At 44.3% G+C, this 17,209-nt stretch overlaps 1 protein-coding gene across 2 annotated transcripts in view; it reads right to left on the reverse strand.

Annotated features, from left to right (window-relative positions):
- The window catches only part of PIK3R1 (phosphoinositide-3-kinase regulatory subunit 1), a 101,379-nt gene that overhangs the window by 43,828 nt on the left and 40,342 nt on the right, over positions 1–17,209 (reverse strand). Inside the window, exon 1 of one of the 2 annotated variants that reach the window (XM_040339900.1) lies at positions 2,516–2,675. The exons of the other annotated variant lie outside the window; for it this stretch is intronic. Coding sequence (XP_040195834.1) covers positions 2,516–2,657 — 142 coding nt within the window. The 5' untranslated portion in view covers positions 2,658–2,675. Of the gene's footprint in view, positions 1–2,515; positions 2,676–17,209 lie in introns of those variants that run through there. 2 annotated transcript variants of the gene reach the window in all.

Consider the following 17,209-nt stretch of genomic DNA (forward strand, 5'->3'; position numbering starts at 1 on the left):
AAAGAATGCAACTCTGGCCAAAAGAAGTTCACGTACTTTGAGCTTCAATCAACAAGCTATAATACACACTCAGGTGGGAAGGGCACGACTAAATATAATGGGTAGCTGAAGTGCTTTGGGAAACACAATTTAAAGTAGTAGAATAATAAATAATAAACAAATCCATATTAAACCAAGATCAAAACTGCTAAACAAAACTAGATACAGTAAAACCTTGGTTTGAGAGCGTTTTGCAAGACAAGCAAAAAAAAAATCCATAAATTTTGACTTGGTATACAAGCAATGTCTTGATATAACCGAGTATAAAAGAGAAGAGAGGCTCCTCTAAGTGTAGCAATATGATTACATTTAATGAAGGTACAACAATCAGCAACATATTGCTACACAGAGCTGGTTCACACAGGGGCGACTCGTCAGACGACTCAGCCGCCTGACAAGTCGCACTCCGCTCTATTCAACAGAACCGTTCTAATAGGAGCGACGCAAGTCGCCCTCCGACTTAGAAAAAGGTCCTTGTACGACTTTGGGGGCGACTTGCATTGACTTCAATACAGAAGTCATTTTGCAAGTTGCCTCTCAAGTCTTGAGATCGCCTTGCCGAGTTGCCCCCAAAGTCGTGCCGCCCCTGTGGCACCTTTCTTCTCTTTATTCTCTGTAGCTTCTGCTGGGTTTTGCTTCCAATCCCCTTGTGGAGGCTTCCATTTGTGGATGGACATTTTATGGTTACACAACCTCACATTGCTATAATCTTTTAACATGGACTATGAACTGAAAGACCTATGAAGAAATGGCTGTGGAACAAATCATTTGAGTTTACATTATTTCTTATGGGGACATTCGCTTTGATATACAAGTGCTTTGGATTACAAGCATGTTTCTGGAACAAATTAAGCTCGCAATCCAAGGTTATACTTGTACATTCAGACAACAAAATAAACACACTTTTCAAAATTTAAGGCTTCATTTCATGGACGTTTTTACAGCCACTTTTTTTTTAGCCTTTTTTACAGCTTAAAAATGCCTGTCCATGTTTTGTTTTTTTTTGAGCTGGAGCTCAAAAACGCTGCGGTAGCGTTTTTGCGCGTTTAACGCCTGGCGTTTTTACAGCTCTAAGGCTGGAGCTTCAGAACGCACTGGTCTTGTTTTTTGTTTTTTTTGCAGCTTAAAAACGGCTCAGCCATCTACAGCTCAAAAACGTCATGGTGGGCATGATGCCATAGACCAGGGATAAGCAATTAGCGGACCTCCAGCTGTTGCCAAACTACAAGTCCCATCATGCCTCTGCCTCTGGGAGTCATGCTTGATGCTGTCAGAGTCTCGCTATGCCTCATGGGACTTGTAGTTTGGCAACATCTGGAGGTCCGCTAATTGCTTATCCCTGCCATAGACCAACATGGAAAGCCGTTTTTAAGCTGCAAAAAAAGCTCAGAAAAGTGGCTGTAAAAACGCCCAAAAACGTCCATGGAAATGAAGCCTAAATCTCATAAAAAAATGTCCTTTTTAAAGAATAAAAACATTTTTTGCATGCTCAAAATAACAGAACCAACGTCAAGCACACATGAGAAAATCGGACCAAAAATACCACTTTTGATGTGACCATGCGATAATTTGATCATTCATGCACAGCTTTCGAAAGCCGATCACGACAGCTCCTCCAAAACTGTCCAAAGGGACAAAGAGAAAAAAATAATAATCTTGTTGTGCAATTAGTATAGTATTACTACAAAAAAAATTAAAAATAATATGCGCTTGAAAACGACAGCATACATTACTTCTAAGTCGTATTCGTCATACAAGAACTTTCATAACATTAGTAACCTATTGGTTTTCGGTATGCAAAAAAAAAAAAAGGGGGACCATCATTAGTCTAAATCTTATATGTACTAGGCATAAGTAACAATTCACATCTCTGTAGTAGACTCAACCAAGACCGGCCGTTGATGAGCACGTGGCTAGCTCTCTATGCAATCTGATGAATATGAAGTGCCTGTAGTAGAGTATATGTAGAGTAGACTGCAATACTAGCTATAGAACAGACGCTATACTGTCTTGAACCCCCTTCCCCACCCCATGAAAAGCATGGAAGTGCCGGAAAAGTCTACAGGCATGAGTATGAGCTGTGAAAATAACTCCCTCTGAAGCTCATTGCTAGCTGTAAATGCTAATGCAAGATTCAGGAATGGGATTGTGAATAGTGCCTTTTCATTTAGGAAAGCAGACAGGAAATGATAATCGCTGAATTGTAAGAAGGGGGGTAGGGAACACGCTGGCAAGTCAAAAGCCAACGAAAAAAAAAAAAAAAAAAAAAGAGGAAAAGAAGGCCATTAAAATGTAGAAGTCCCCAGCATGAATAACGTGTCCGCAATGCAGGAAGAGGAAGCCGGAACTGGTTTGTAACACACAGATGACTTTTTTTGCCATTTCTTTAAGCCCCTCAGCAGTTTCCCCGCAAACACCACACCAAGCACTGGCGAAAATAATATTCTGGAAATCAAGGAAAGCGAACATCTTATACCTGCCAACAACATTTTAGCTTGCTTGGCATTTTGAAAAGCAGCCTGAAGCTTCGGAGCACCAAATCCTCCTTTGAGAAACTTTGCCACCTTGTTAATTCCTTTGCTGCAGTCCGCAATCAGCTTTTCGCTTAGGGCAATCATTTTTTCCAAAGGCCGATGGATTTCTTTAAAAGCAAGGAGACACCGCCAGCGCCCGAGCACCGTAAGGAGCTCCTGGCTCAGGACGTTGATCGGTGTGAGCCGTCTGAAGCTGCAGCAGGTAGTAGAAGAAGCCCGTCTGACATGTCATCCACGCAGCATTTTCCACTAACTCTATTTTTACTTTCATGGAGTGGCAGGGAGCAAATCAGTTGGCCTCATAGCTCAAGATGCCCTCCAATCCCCTGGCTCTTGTCTCCTGGTAACAGAGACCGGCCTGAACAGAGACAGTGGGGCCGACGGCATACCTTACATTTAGAGGCTTGCCAACATAGCTACACAGTGCAAGATGAAACCGGTTCACAGCTGCACCTTTTGGAGAGCTTCTCAGTAGAAAGAGATATTATAAAGCCAATACCTGGCACAGTCAAGTGGAAACTTAAAGCTTCTATATTTGTTTCAGACTCGCATACCTGAGCCATAGCACTAGTGCTGTCTGATGTATGGGGAGATGTCAAAGGATAAATGTAGACGTGTGTGCAAGTACAAAGCAGATCATCAGCCTAGGAAATATTACAATTAAATGCATAAACCTGCAGAGAATACCCAACAAAGGTGGCTTTGTAGACCAGAGCCCCAGTTGTTACCATGCAGCCTGCATTAGAAGACCGGACATCACCGATCACATGGGCTGTGCCATCGAGACCGACAGACTGCATTCAGTTCAAGTGTCACCGACGACACATCATAAAAAACTATCAATAAATTGTGTAGAAGACCCCTTTCACACTGGGGCGCTTTGCAGGCGCTAGAACGCTAAAAATAGTGCCTGCAGAGCGCCCTGAAACAGCCGCTGCCGTCTCTCCAGTGTGACACTGGAGCGGTGCGCTAGCAGAACGGTAAAAACAAATAAAAAAGTGTTTGGAGTGGTGAAGGAGCGGTGTGTATACCACTCATCCACCGTTCCTGCCTATTGACATCAGTGGGCACCGCCAGGGCTGTGGAGTCGGAGGAGATTTTGGGTATCTGGAGTCGGAGGAGATTTTGGGTATCTGGAGTCGGAGGAGATTTTGGGTATCTGGAGTCGGAGGAGATTTTGGGTATCTGGAGTCGGAGGAGATTTTGGGTATCTGGAGTCGGAGGAGATTTTGGGTATCTGGAGTCGGAGGAGATTTTGGGTATCTGGAGTCGGAGGAGATTTTGGGTATCTGGAGTCGGAGGAGATTTTGGGTATCTGGAGTCGGAGGAGATTTTGGGTATCTGGAGTCGGAGGAGATTTTTGGTATCTGGAGTCGGAGGAGATTTTGGGTATCTGGAGTCGGAGGAGATTTTGGGTACCTGGAGACGGAGTCTGCAAACAATGCACCGACCCCAACTCCGACTCCTACTAAATTTAGATTGTCAGAACATTTAGGAGTCAAAACATTTATCTACCGACTCCACAGCCCTGGGCACCGCGGCTATACCGCCTCTGCAGAGGCTCTTTGTGGTGGTTTTAACCCTTTCTCGGCCGCTAGTGCTGCAAAATTGACGGTACAGCTCCGATAAAAATAGCGGCGCTTTACCGCCGCCCCGGTGTGAAATGGGCCCTACATGCTGTTCATGCTCACTCAGTCACTATGAGATTTATGTTCTTCTGGGTTTGCGGCTCAGGCTGGTGCCGCAATGACGTCGCTCCCACACATACGCACGGAAGTCCTCTTTTCGGTGTCTTGTCACATTTTGGCTCCCCATCACAGATAAAAATGTGAAAGCGGGGTACACAACCGCTTTAAAAACAGTGTGGCTCCGCCCACATGGCCATTTCATTCATTTATAGAGTTCTGTAAAAAAAATTAACTACAAGTACCTACATATCTTGCAGCTGTCAGCTTGTAGCTTTCAATAAATTCCCAGGGCGCTTTCGCGCACTCTAGTAGTTTATTGATTCTTCCTGTCTTTGTGAAACTGCTTGGTCATACAAGGTACATGCAGACATTGTACACCGACAGTCTGTAGGAGACCTGCATGGCACCCGCAATCTGCTGATCACAGGTACAATGCTTTCCAGGCTCCTATGGGGGAAAAAAATACATTTTTTTTAACCTGTAAAAATGATGTGCATTTACTTTATTTTTTAAAGGTGAACTTATCCTTTAAGTCTGGGTTCACATAGATGCAAATAAAGACATTGCATGAGATCCACACCCGCACGGCTGATCGAATGCGATGTCTGTGCAAGGAGAGTTCAGCCATACAGTTGTATGGCTGAACTCGCATTGGATTTGCATAAAAAAGGTGCAGGGACTGGGTGTTCACACTCAATCGATCAGATTCCTGTCCGAATCCACAGTGCGCACTGCAATCTGTTGGCTGATCTGGGGGTGTCATTGACAGGTGTCATTGTATTGACACCCACAGAGGTTCGTAGAGGGCAGTGTGAACTGCCTGCGGGAGAGACGTGATGGGGGAACAGACGCTGGAATCACGTTGGATCACGCATCGCTGTAGTGTGAACCCAAGCTAAATACAGACTATGAAATATTTGTTGCGGTTACTTTTCCTCTGAAGTTTCACCAATGCCTACTCCTGGAAGTAAGCGTATCTTATTTCTTAGCATAGAGGAAATCTCTGCAAGCACTGAAGGAGAGCTGTGGTTTTAAAAGAGAACTTTAAAAAAGTGCAACCCACTCCATTTTTTTTTTTATATATATACTGTTTGGCCTGTAAGGGGTTGTCAAAGGTCTCAAACAACCAAGGATTGACACCTGCAGTAGAATGAAGGTTTGAGTCATCTACAGTATGGCCATTATTCCTGCCCCTGTGCACCTTGCCTTTCTTAAAAGTGGATGTAAAGGTAAATGTTTTTTCACCTTAATGCATTCTATGCATTAAGGTGAAAAACAACCGAGTATTAGCGGCCCCCCGATTACTTACCTGACCCCTCGAAAGTCCTGTGAACGTGCATGTTTCTCGGCCGTCTTCCCTACTCATTCATTGGTTGATTGATTGAAAGTAGCGCAGCCATTGGCTCGCGCTGCTGTCAATCACATCCAATAACGCGGCACAACGGGGGGCAGGGCCGAGTGATACAATGAGCGGCTATGGCCGCCGACTGTATCACGGGAGCGCGCCTGCAAGCCCTCAACGCCATACGAGCTCGCATTAAGGTGTTGAGTCCTTGCGGGGGGAGCCGAGACAGCCGCCGAGGGACCCCAGAAGACCAGGTTCAGGGCCACAAAATGAGCTGCACAGTGGAGGGAAGTATAACATGTTTGTCATTAAAAAAAAAAAAAATCTTTAGTGATCCTTTAAAAGGTGAACGCTGACATAAAAAAATGCTGCATAAATACAAGAGGCATGTGTGTTCTTGTGTATTTCTTCATTATCCATGCAGTCATTTAGGATAAAAACTCCTGTATTTTGCCTCTGTGCAGGAGTCCCGGTAATGAAGATCAGTCAGAATTGCTCTCTCTGGTGCCGGGTGACAGGTCTTACATCAGCCAGCCATAGCGCGCATCCCCCCCCGCCCCCCAAACACTTTTAGCACAGGTAGCAAAAGTTCTAAAATCTGTTCTGTAGCACCTAAAAGCAGCATAGTCTATGGGGAGTTTGAGGGACCTGTGTGTTCGGAGTGGTAGGAGTACCTGAAACACATCAGATTTTAATGAATTTTAGTGGTTTACCTACAGTTCAGAGTCACCAAAAGGAGTTGTATGAGATCTTTGTAGCTTATTTTTGCACTGTAAAACTTTAATAAACACTATTGAAACATAAAAGGAGTTTAATTCTATGCATTAAGGTAAAAATTATTGTGCTGCAGCTGCCCCCCTTTTTCTTACCTGAACCCGATCATTCCAACGACGAGCCCAGCAGCTCCAGCCACTGTCTCGGGTCCTCACTGAACAGATTGATAGCAGCAGGAGCCATTAGTTCCCTCTGTTGTCAATCAAATCCAGCAACACGGGAGCTGGGGGCCGAGTCCTGCTGTCTGTCAATGGACACAGCAGCAGGACACGGGAGCGCATCCGCACGGGTGCCGCCATGGAAAGCATCTCTCCGTGGGGGTACCCAATGAAGAGGAGGGGCCAGGAGCGCAGCCGGGGGACACTAGTAAAAGGAGGATCAGGGGCCCTTGCACCGAGCAGGTAAGTATAACATGTTTGTTAAAAGTGGAGTTCCACCCATAAATATAACATTACATCAGTAGTTTTAAAAAAATGTCATTAGTCCTTAAAGAAAAAAATATTTTTTTTAGATGCCTTCAAAGTGTTGTTGCTAGGCAGAATAGTTAATCTTCCCACTTCCTGCACCTAAGTGCTTAAGCTTCCTAACCTACACAGCACAGACTCCTGGTAATGTAGTGGGTGTAACTTTCCAGGAGTCTGTGCACTCCCCAGTCTCGAAGAATCATGTGACTTGGACAGTACAGGTGCTGAAACCTGATCTGAAACCTATTACACTGCTTGTGCAGCACTGAGCATGTGCGAGATCTGCAAGGCTGAAATCCAGGAAGTCATACAGTCTGGCTTCATGATGCCCACACTTAAGATGGCCCCAGTCAATTTCTATTTTATAAAGTGTCTAAATGCTGTAACAACCTAACAAAACGGACCTTAGTTTACAGACTAACTTTACTAGAATACATTAAGCTTGTGGTGAAAAAAACACCTTTCACTGTCCGGCCCCCCGAGCCCCCGTTTTACTTACCCGAGACCTGAACTTCCGAGGGCGCGATCCCTCGTCGTTCTCTCCACGGCTTCTCGGCTCTTCATTGGATAAATTGATAGCAGCGTAGCCATTGGCTCCCGCTGCTGTCAATCAAATCCAATGACACGGCCGCCGGGGGCAAGTCATACACTCGGTGACTATGTACGCGGAGTGTATGACACAGGAGCGCGCCTGCAAAGTAACGCTTCCCGGGGGGGGGGGGGGGTAGCTATTGTGGGGAGGAGCTGCGAGAGCTGCCGTGGGACTCCAGAACAGGAGGATCGGGGCAACTTTGGTGCAAAACGAACTGCACAGTGGAGGCAAGTATGACATGCTTGTTATTTTTTTAAACGTGAACCCATAGTATCACTTTAAGCATATGATGTTGAAAAAACTGTTAGAACATCTTCCCAATCTATGGCAAATCAAGATCTTGCTTGAACCCCAGGAAAAAATAAATAAAAAAGGGAGGGGTTCTGCTTTAACCGAATTTCAATTCCTGTTATTGTTGTATAACCGCCTATTATGCCTGGCCAATACAAGCTGTCCTTTTCTGGGCAGTAGGCACCGTCTACCTCTGATGCCAAGTCGTCAGAGAAGTACTGCTTTCCTAATCAGAATCAGAACTCAGGTCTAAAGAGCAAATGCAGGTGAATGGTCTGCGAGGTGTTGTACATCATGTTCGACAGTTGAAGCCTCAGTAAATTCATAAATTATGAGCTGTCACCCACGTTTTATCTGCTATAGAATCTACTTCTTAGAAATGGGAGCTATAAATACGAGAACAGATGGCTTTTGTTGGCTCCAATCAAAGCAGACACTTTCTGGAAGGAAGCCCCAAGGAATTAACGATGGACTTCGTTATGCTGCCCCCTACATGTGTCCTCTGGATTAAGCAGCTCACGGAACTTCAGATCAACAGCTAAAATAATGCCAAAAACAGAGATTGCTCCAATTTAGGTTTAAACCCCACACAAGCATCTTTATTCTTTAAGCAGATTTGTTGGAACAGTTAAAAGAACCACAGTTCTAAAGACACAGCAGGTCTTTGACATCAAGGATTCGGAAACCTAAAATACAGCTTGGGAAAGAAAAGTTAAGACATCTAAAGTATTTCCAATACCGGAACGTTCCATTGCGGGTCACTTGTGGGGCGTGAATAATGGGAGCATACGGAGCAGTCGTTCGATAATCTATACCTTAGTACACAGCGATCATGACAATCCATGCAAAATATCTGACGGGACAAGCACAAAAAATGTGTTCTCGCACGACGATAGAAAAAAATAAATTTTCATTTAATCAGTACTGTATTTCAAAGCCGGGCACCCCTTCCATAGACTCCCATATTAAATGTCAGTCTAGTCATGGGCACAGCGAGGCATGGGCACAGCGAGGGATGGGCACAGCGAGGGATGGGCACAGCGAGGCATGCAGATGGACACCCAAGGCTCATACTCGAGTCAATGCGTTTTCCCATTTTTTTGGTGTAAAAATTAGGTGCCTCGGCTTATATTCGGGTCGGCTTATACTCTAGTACATGGGTCTTCAAACTACGGCCCTCCAGTTGTTCAGGAACTACAATTCCCATCATGCCTAGTCATGTCTGTGAATGTCAGTGTGTTACAATGCCTCATGGGATGTGTAGTTCTACAACAGCTGGAGGGCCGTAGTTTGAGGATCCCTGCTCTAGTATATACGCTATTCTAAATAGGAAACCTTCATTTTATTTGCAAATATTAAAGTTTCTAACTACCAGCAAGAATGAGTCCTTACATTTAAAGGGCACCTGTCATTTTAGATCCATCATGTCAGCACCTGTTAGCGGGCATCCAATCACCTGCTTTACACAACAGTAAAATCAGTCTGTATATGCAGTAAAGCATGCTTGTTATACTCACTGTGGAACCCAAGGGGGTAATCCTCTGCATTGTGTAAAAAGGCTGTTTGATCCTGTCTTCTCTGATCCTCCCCTTTTCCACAGTCCCCAACCAATCTCTTCATAGTACAAAGGCTAGGGGACAAGCTGCACATGCTCAGTTTGGTGTGTATTACTAGCACTGTCCAGACTGATGGCCAGGGGTCCTGCAGCCTCATAGGGCAATTAGGGCAGAATGAAAACTCCTCCTACAAGCTTTAACCAGACACTAATAGAAGTCACAAGACTGCTCTAACTGCTGATGAGAAAAGTTATTTAGCAATTTACTTAAATTATTGCATTTCCATGATCTGTGTGAGACCAGATATAGTGAATGCAGGGTCCTGGGTTTAGTAACACTTTAATTTAAAAAAAAAAAAAAAAAAAAGCAAAATTTTGAAGCCAATTGGCTACTATGCAGAGCTGCACCACATGTCACACTCCCCAATTTTAGTGACCCCCACAGTGTGCAGGTCACCCAAATAGGAATAGAGGAATAGCCATCATTATCAGCATCTGATTGTAAAAGCCTCTTAGGTGATCTGCATAGATCAACGCAGCTCAACAGACATGGCGTTAGCGAGTCCTACAACATCCAACCTTTGTACCAATACAGACCAAAAAAAAAAAAAAATGAAAATAAGGATTAAAAAATAAAAAATAAATCCACAAACTGGGTCATTTTAAAAATTGTGAAGGACACCCAAACGATGGGTATAGTCATGTAGTAGCTGTAGGTCACCCTTGCACGTTACCCACCTTGGCGGGCAATAGGTACAATTCTTCGTTATCTTGTGCTTCCCTGGATACCAGTCCCATACTTTTATAAGCGATGACAAGAGGATGTGCTTTTTGAAAGGGCAATGCTGCAACGTAGTACTGTATCTGCGCAGGGAGAAGGTGACCCGAGCTCAGGGTAGAAAAGGAGCCCAATAAATAGATCGGGTCAAGTCAGGCTTTCTGGTGAAGTTATTTTTACACTCTGCATCAGGTTCTTCTGCACTTAGATATTTTCCATAATAAATTGTATTTATTATTGAGTGAACCATAAAGGTGAACTACCCCAAGCTTGTGTCATAGACGTCTACACTGCATGCTCTGTACAAGTCTCCCAGCAGGGTGGGCCTCAAGGCTCATTAGGAAACTTCTGTAGGATCATTAATAATTAAAATGACAAGTAATCCTAGCTAATAGCAGCTAAACTGTATCCATGCCACCTTCCGGCAGCATGTACAGAGGGCTCTGCCGGCTTCCAGGACTCCTCCACAGTACTACACAAGGAAGCCAAAAGCAGAAAAGGTTCATCGCTGGCCAAACAAAACCTTCTAACCTGCGCTTAAAGAAATAAGAGCGCCATTGCCACTGCGTCCTATGGACTGCCCAAGGCATGCCCATACATATCAACCTGACCGAAGAAGAGGCAAGCTACTCAGTATGGTGCTATGAACTATATTCTATAGCTGACCAAAGTACTAATTACTAGGGCTGTGGAAATTAAAAGATTAATTCCTCGATTAATCGTTCATTCTTTTGATTGATCAAAATTCTTTTGATCGGTACTAATGGTGCAACGGATCGTAAATGATCGTTCCGAGCCACATTCCTGTCTGAATAATGTGTCCGGGTTTCAGGTAGACTGAAACCTGGACACATGATTTAAAGCGGATGTTTCCTGGAAAAAAAATATTAAAAGCCAACAGCTACAAATACTGCAGCTGCTGACTTTTAATATTAGGACACTTACCTGTCCTGGAGTCCAACGCCGTCCGCAGCAGAGGACGAGCGATCGCTCGTCACTCTGATGCCCCCGCCATCCTCAGTGAGGGAACCAGGAAGTGAAGCGCTCCAGCTTCACTGCCCGGTTCCCTACGGCGCATGCGAGAGTCACGCTGCGCCTGCCGATTGGCTCACAGGCTGTGTACTGGGAGCCAAGTGTTCCCAGCACACAACGGGACTGGACGGGAGGTGACGTAATGTCTGCAGTCTGCCCGAGACTGTTGTGGCCGGAAGTGGGTGCAAATACCTGTCTTTTGACAGGTATCTGCACCCCCCTCCCCCCTGAAAGGTGTCAAATGTGACACCGGAGGGGGGGAGGGTTCCGATCAGCACGAGTTCCACTTTAGGGTGGAGCTCCGCTTTAAAGCCAGACTGGTGGCAACCTTAACTAGGGCCACTTACACTAGAACGCAGCTGCCGGTTTGGGGTAGGATGATGGCGGTGCCAATTCCAGTGCATCACATTTAATTTTTTTTATGCAAACTTTATTGAAATGTCACAGACATTTCAACTGCTGGCAGCTTTGCAATACAGAGGAAAAAAAAGGGGGGGGGGTCTGCATGCAATACATTAATACATTTTTTCAGCGCACACCATGACAATAGGATGGTGTGAAGTGGCCAAACCGAAAAATAAGGGCCATTCTACATGGTCTTGCAGTGGCACCACCATACTTGGTGCAAGCAAATCCTAAAATAGTAAAATAAACACTGCAAGCTCCATAAATAAAAGAACAGTCAGAACTATCGTTTCTGAAAGCCAGTGTATCCATTCTACATATTTGTAAGAATACATTGCCTAAGGCAGAGTAAGCCGACGCTTTCAATGTCCTTTACATGGAAAATAAAGCGGTCAGAACAAACTGTCATCTGTCATCTTTGTCTGCCAAGATAAGGCTTACACTATCTTGTGTGTACAGCCGCCTCCTGCCACATGGAATAATGCACACCCCCAAGCGGGGGGGACGTTATGCAAGTGGCAATATAATTGTAAAGGAGGGGTGATTGGGCTACTAGGTCATAAACAGTGGGGTGCTTGGAAAATTCACTCGAGTTCTGCGCTTACTCACACCAAGGAGGCCCGGAAATCATACTAGCCATTAGGAGGCTGCCAACAAAACTAACAGCGACTTCTTCATTTTCCACCAATCTGGAAATAAACTCGGAACATTTTTTATTACTGAAGTACTGTCATCTCAAGCCCAGAACAACAAATTGAAACCACATTCTACTCTACTGCTCTGGGAATGTTACAGTAATCCTGCTCTGCCCCAGCAGCAGACACAATGCACCCCTCTCCCCCGATAAGCCAAAAGCGGGTCCATACACACAGGCGTTCGGTCAATGCTCTCCGACATTGCCATCTTGCCAACAGACTGCCCTTTTTTATCGTTCAATGAAAAAAAAAAAAAGTCTTGCCGACTTAAACAGCAGTCTCCCCAGGCAATTAAATAATGAAACGCACATGTAGTTGCTTGCACGAATTTGACAGATGAGAACCTCTTAAACTCGGTTAAACTGTTGCGCAATTCTTGCACTGGGGGAGGAGGAGGAATGTTCTCTGCATTGTACACACTAAAAGTAGCACTGATATGCAAAGAGTAAACATAGGGAGGATACACCATTTTGAAATGTGCTTTCTGCTAGAATACCAGACTGTCCCATCGCCTCTGTTGATGGATTTGCTAAACCCTCTCCATGAAGGTTAATCCTATAGTCTTAATGTTTTCGTGAGACGGTTGTTAAATTGGATGAGACTTTATACACCCTTTGCCAGTCTCCTATACTGGAATTTATAATAACATCAGTAACACAAAAAGGTGGAACCTCCTGTTTGGAAGCAAAGTTTTACTGGTTGAGATGCTTTCATAACTATTGTACAAGTCTGCCAGAAAAAAAGGGGGGGGGGTGGTTTAGGTTTTCTCCGCAGGGCTCTAAATGTACAATATCTCAAGCCAACAATGAAATAAGTCATTATGTGCTACAGCACTGCATACCAATCCCTTTGGTTTTGCAAAGGTATTCAATGTTGGCCGGCTTTTGGTGGGGCACTTCTTTAGATGGTGCGCTATCCCTTTAAGTGTGTTAGTAGAAGACAGAGGATAAAGCCTAGGCCTGGTATTGGCCAGTTCAATAGAAGCCAGCTGCCGCCGGTCTGACAGAGGCCGGTCTAATCGGCCAGCTTCTGTCGATGGGGCATGAGCGAAAAAGGTCAGCACTCTTAGGCCTCGTACACACCAGGGCTGTGGAGTCGGTAGATAAATGTTCCGACTCCTCAGTTTTATGTACTTCCGACTCCGACTCCTCTGTATTAATATGCGAATGTATTTTATACATTCCTTGAGGGAAAGAAACGCAACCTACCACAGGACTACTGGCTGGGAAGCCAACAGTCTACTGTATTGCACAGTTTAATCAAAAGACAAACACAATGAAAACAAAGTTTTTTTATTCTAAAACATGATTTTCCTATGAGAATCCCATAGTCATGTTTAAAGTTTAGGCTAACAATCGGAGTTTACAAGTTTTTATAGCCTTAGCTAAAGGACAGCAGTTTTTCCAATGGTTTACAGCTTCAGTCTTGAACTATTGGCCCTCCATTCCCTTCACTTATACAAGTGTCTCTAGTCCTGCAAAAAACATATTTATTTAATCCCTCATCAGTGAGAGGCTAGGTTACACATGGACGCTGCGTTCCCTGTAAAAGCAGAACACAACACTATGGAAAGTATAAGTATTGCAGCTCCTAATTGTGCGTTGCGTGCCATATAGCGAAGCACATGAAAAGCATGCTTCTTCACGGTCACTTAACGTGTTCGTTTTGCGGTTACGTGAGGCACTGCATGCATTGGTCTTTATTCTTACAGTAGAGAAGTCATTAATTATAACTTTTTGTGAATTGGGACATTTAAACTTGCTTTTTTTTTTTTTTTTATTCCAATCTAAATTTAGTAGGAGTCGGAGTCGGAGCATTGTTTGCCTACTCCGACTCCAGGTACCCAAAATTTCCCCCGACTCGGACTCCTCGACTCCGACTCCACAGCCCTGGTACACACCACCGGATCTATCCGCTGGGATTTATCCGCAGATCAGTTCCAGCGGATAGATCCTGTGGTGTGTACGGCCCAGCGGATATTTATCCGCAGATATTTTTCGGGCCGATGGATTTCCAGCGGATATAAATTTCTTAGCATGCTAAGAAATCTATCCGCTGGAATCCTGTCCAGCGGATTGATCCGGTGGTCTGTACAGACTCACCGGATCAATCCGTCCGCTCCTCTCCCTCGCATGCGTCGTAATGATTCGACGCACGCGTGGAAGTCTTTATCTTCCAGCGTTGCGCACGTCATCCTCATGACGACGGCACGACACGTCACCGCGGATGGATTCCGCGCGGATTTCGATCTGATGGTTAGTACAACCATCAGATCAAAATCCGCCAGAGGATTTGTCAGCGGGAACGGTCCGGAGGACCGTTTCCAGCGGATAATCCTCTCGTGTGTACGGGGCCTTAGCCATATATACATATACACACACACACACACACACTAGTGTGTACTAGGCTTTAGCCTGCACCATTACAAAACTGACTGCTAGATTCTGGTTGGTTGCTACAAACACCTATATTTTCTTCCAGGGTTTATCACAAAAAAATACCATTGCCCAAACCTCAGTGTATTACTGGGCTGAACATCTGACCATTGACAGGACCTCCGAGTATTAGGCCAAATGTTTGACCGTTGACCAGAACTCAGTTTATTAGGCTCCCACTTTTTCGGGTGCAATGGTTCCTGTGCGTTGCGTTAAGGCAGCTTATTCAAATTAATGGCCTGGTACTGGTAAAGCACCAAAACCCGGAACTGCAGGGCGCTCAGCAAAAACACACAATTGAAATAGAATTGATGTTACTAGTTTTATCCATCACAGAATTCCAAATTTTGCCCACAAACCTCTGTAGAGCCAGAGACGGGACACCACAATGTCCTCATTGACCGTCAGGCTGTGTTGCCTGTCTGTTCATTAGCACTGGCCAAGTTATTTGAGCGAAAAAGCCAAAAATGTACATCTTTTTATCATATGCTGACCAGATTCTATGAGATATTGTCTCTATGTCTATTTAAAACCTGACAATAGGGGTGTGTCTGTACATTAGGAACTTGTTATGTAAAAGGACCAAAAGGCTACAAAACTTGTAAAAACTTCAGCCTTAAAAAAAAAAAAAAAAAAAAAAAAAAATTCATGTGCTCCTCATAGCATTTCATCACCTTCTGCTTTTTAAGCTTGTCCGTGCAAACGTGGAGAAGCTGACTGGGTGCCATGAGTAACAGTTCCCTTTTCAGAGAAAAAAACCCCAATCTAACGACCGATCTGCAAGCCTGGAAGATTCAACATCTTCATACTTACTGTGGTATTGTGTGGTAGAGTAACGGTATGGTCTAAACCAGTGGTCCCCAAACTGCAGCCCGAGGGCCAAATGTGGCCCTTGGGGGCACTACTCAATTAACTGACACCAATGATGCTGGGGCATTTTCTACTTTTACTGGCCACAGTCTGGTCCCCATAAATTCTGAAGGACAGTAAATTGGCCCTTCGTTTAGAAAGTTTGGAGACCCCCTTGAAGGCAGAGGACCGGCAGAGAAGACAGGTAAAGGCAGATAAAGTGCATCTTCCCAAGATAAATGCAGCTCCGAAGTTTGATTTGGCATGATCACTGACCAGGCAGATTCATTGTGTACAGTAAACACTGCAGCTGGTCTTTCTGGTGCGAAGTCTCATTCATTTTGCATTTCTTTATTTATTTTTTACAGCAATGGAGCTGAAGGTGAGAAGTCTTACCCTGATTGGCTAGCCCAATAATGCCTTTTCTATGAACAGTCCTAGAAAACAATTCAAACCCGATATGCTACAACCCTGCCCTACACAAGCGCATTTTTATCTCCAGCTAAATGTAAGTGCGATAGCTGCAAATAAATAATTTTAAGTTTTTTAAGACGGGATTATGCTATGTGGCCACTTTTTTCTCTTATCTCTATATATATTTGATACACTGTGAGAAAATCAGCCTGGGGACCCCATTTCCAGTACAGCTCCCAGTTTTTTCCACCCATCTATCCAATAGAAGATATGACGATCGGTTAAAAGTGCAACTCTGCTATGGATCGTTTATGACATCAGTCATTACAAGCCTTCTTTGACTTTCGGTGGCATATGTCATCCGAAGTCAACGTGCTCTGGTAAGCCTGCATTGCTTTCGGTGGCGGGATTATTGCACATTGGAGAAGTCACTTATTTCATCTGTTCACTCATTCACCTGATTGACTTTTTGATGTATGCGGACTTCACATCTAGCAGCAGTTGATTTTATTTGTTTTGTGTTGCTAGCCAATAGGTGCAACAGTCCACGTTGTATCACGTGCCTAGCGGCACATTGTTTGTTCCTTGGAATACGGACTTTCACATCATTGATGCACATTCTTAATGTTTTTAATTTTATATATTGTTATGTGTTTTTACAATTTTCACATTCACTAGTTATTGATTTTCTTCATTGAGCCCCGATTCACACTGGGCTGCGGGAGTGAAGCCGTGCGAGTTCAGCTGAACTTGCACGATTTCACTCCCGCTGGCAGTCCCGATTTTGGACGCGATTTAAGAGACATCTGTGCAGGGTTCAATGTAAATCGCGGCCCTAAATCGCAAAAAGTAGTACAGGAACTACTTTTTGAAATCGGTGCAGCGCCGCAGATGCGACGTCGCACCGATTAGGACAGTGTCATTGCCGACAATTGCTGGCAAATGCCGCCGATTTGAAATGCAATTTCACAAGTGAAATCGCATCTCAAATCAAACCAAATCTTACCCAGTGTGAACCTGGGCTCATGGTCATTTCCAAGCACTACACATTTATTTCCTTCTGCCCTACACCATCAAAAACTTTTTTCTGTTTTCTACTTTATTATATTTGCTAGTGGCAAAACTGTTCACAGAGCACAAACCAACTTCTCTCTGAAAACCTCATTTTCATGTAAATTGTGTTGTGTGTCACCTTGGTCACATGCATTCCTGTGAGAGACAATACACTGCTGCTATGATACAACCAAAAAGGGACCTGGGCCAACATTCACTGGACAGGGACCATTCACATTTATACACAAGTGAATCTCAATTCATCT

Source organism: Rana temporaria, chromosome 1 (genome assembly GCF_905171775.1).
Source record: "Rana temporaria chromosome 1, aRanTem1.1, whole genome shotgun sequence".
In the NCBI taxonomy this organism is placed as follows: Eukaryota; Metazoa; Chordata; class Amphibia; order Anura; family Ranidae; genus Rana; species Rana temporaria.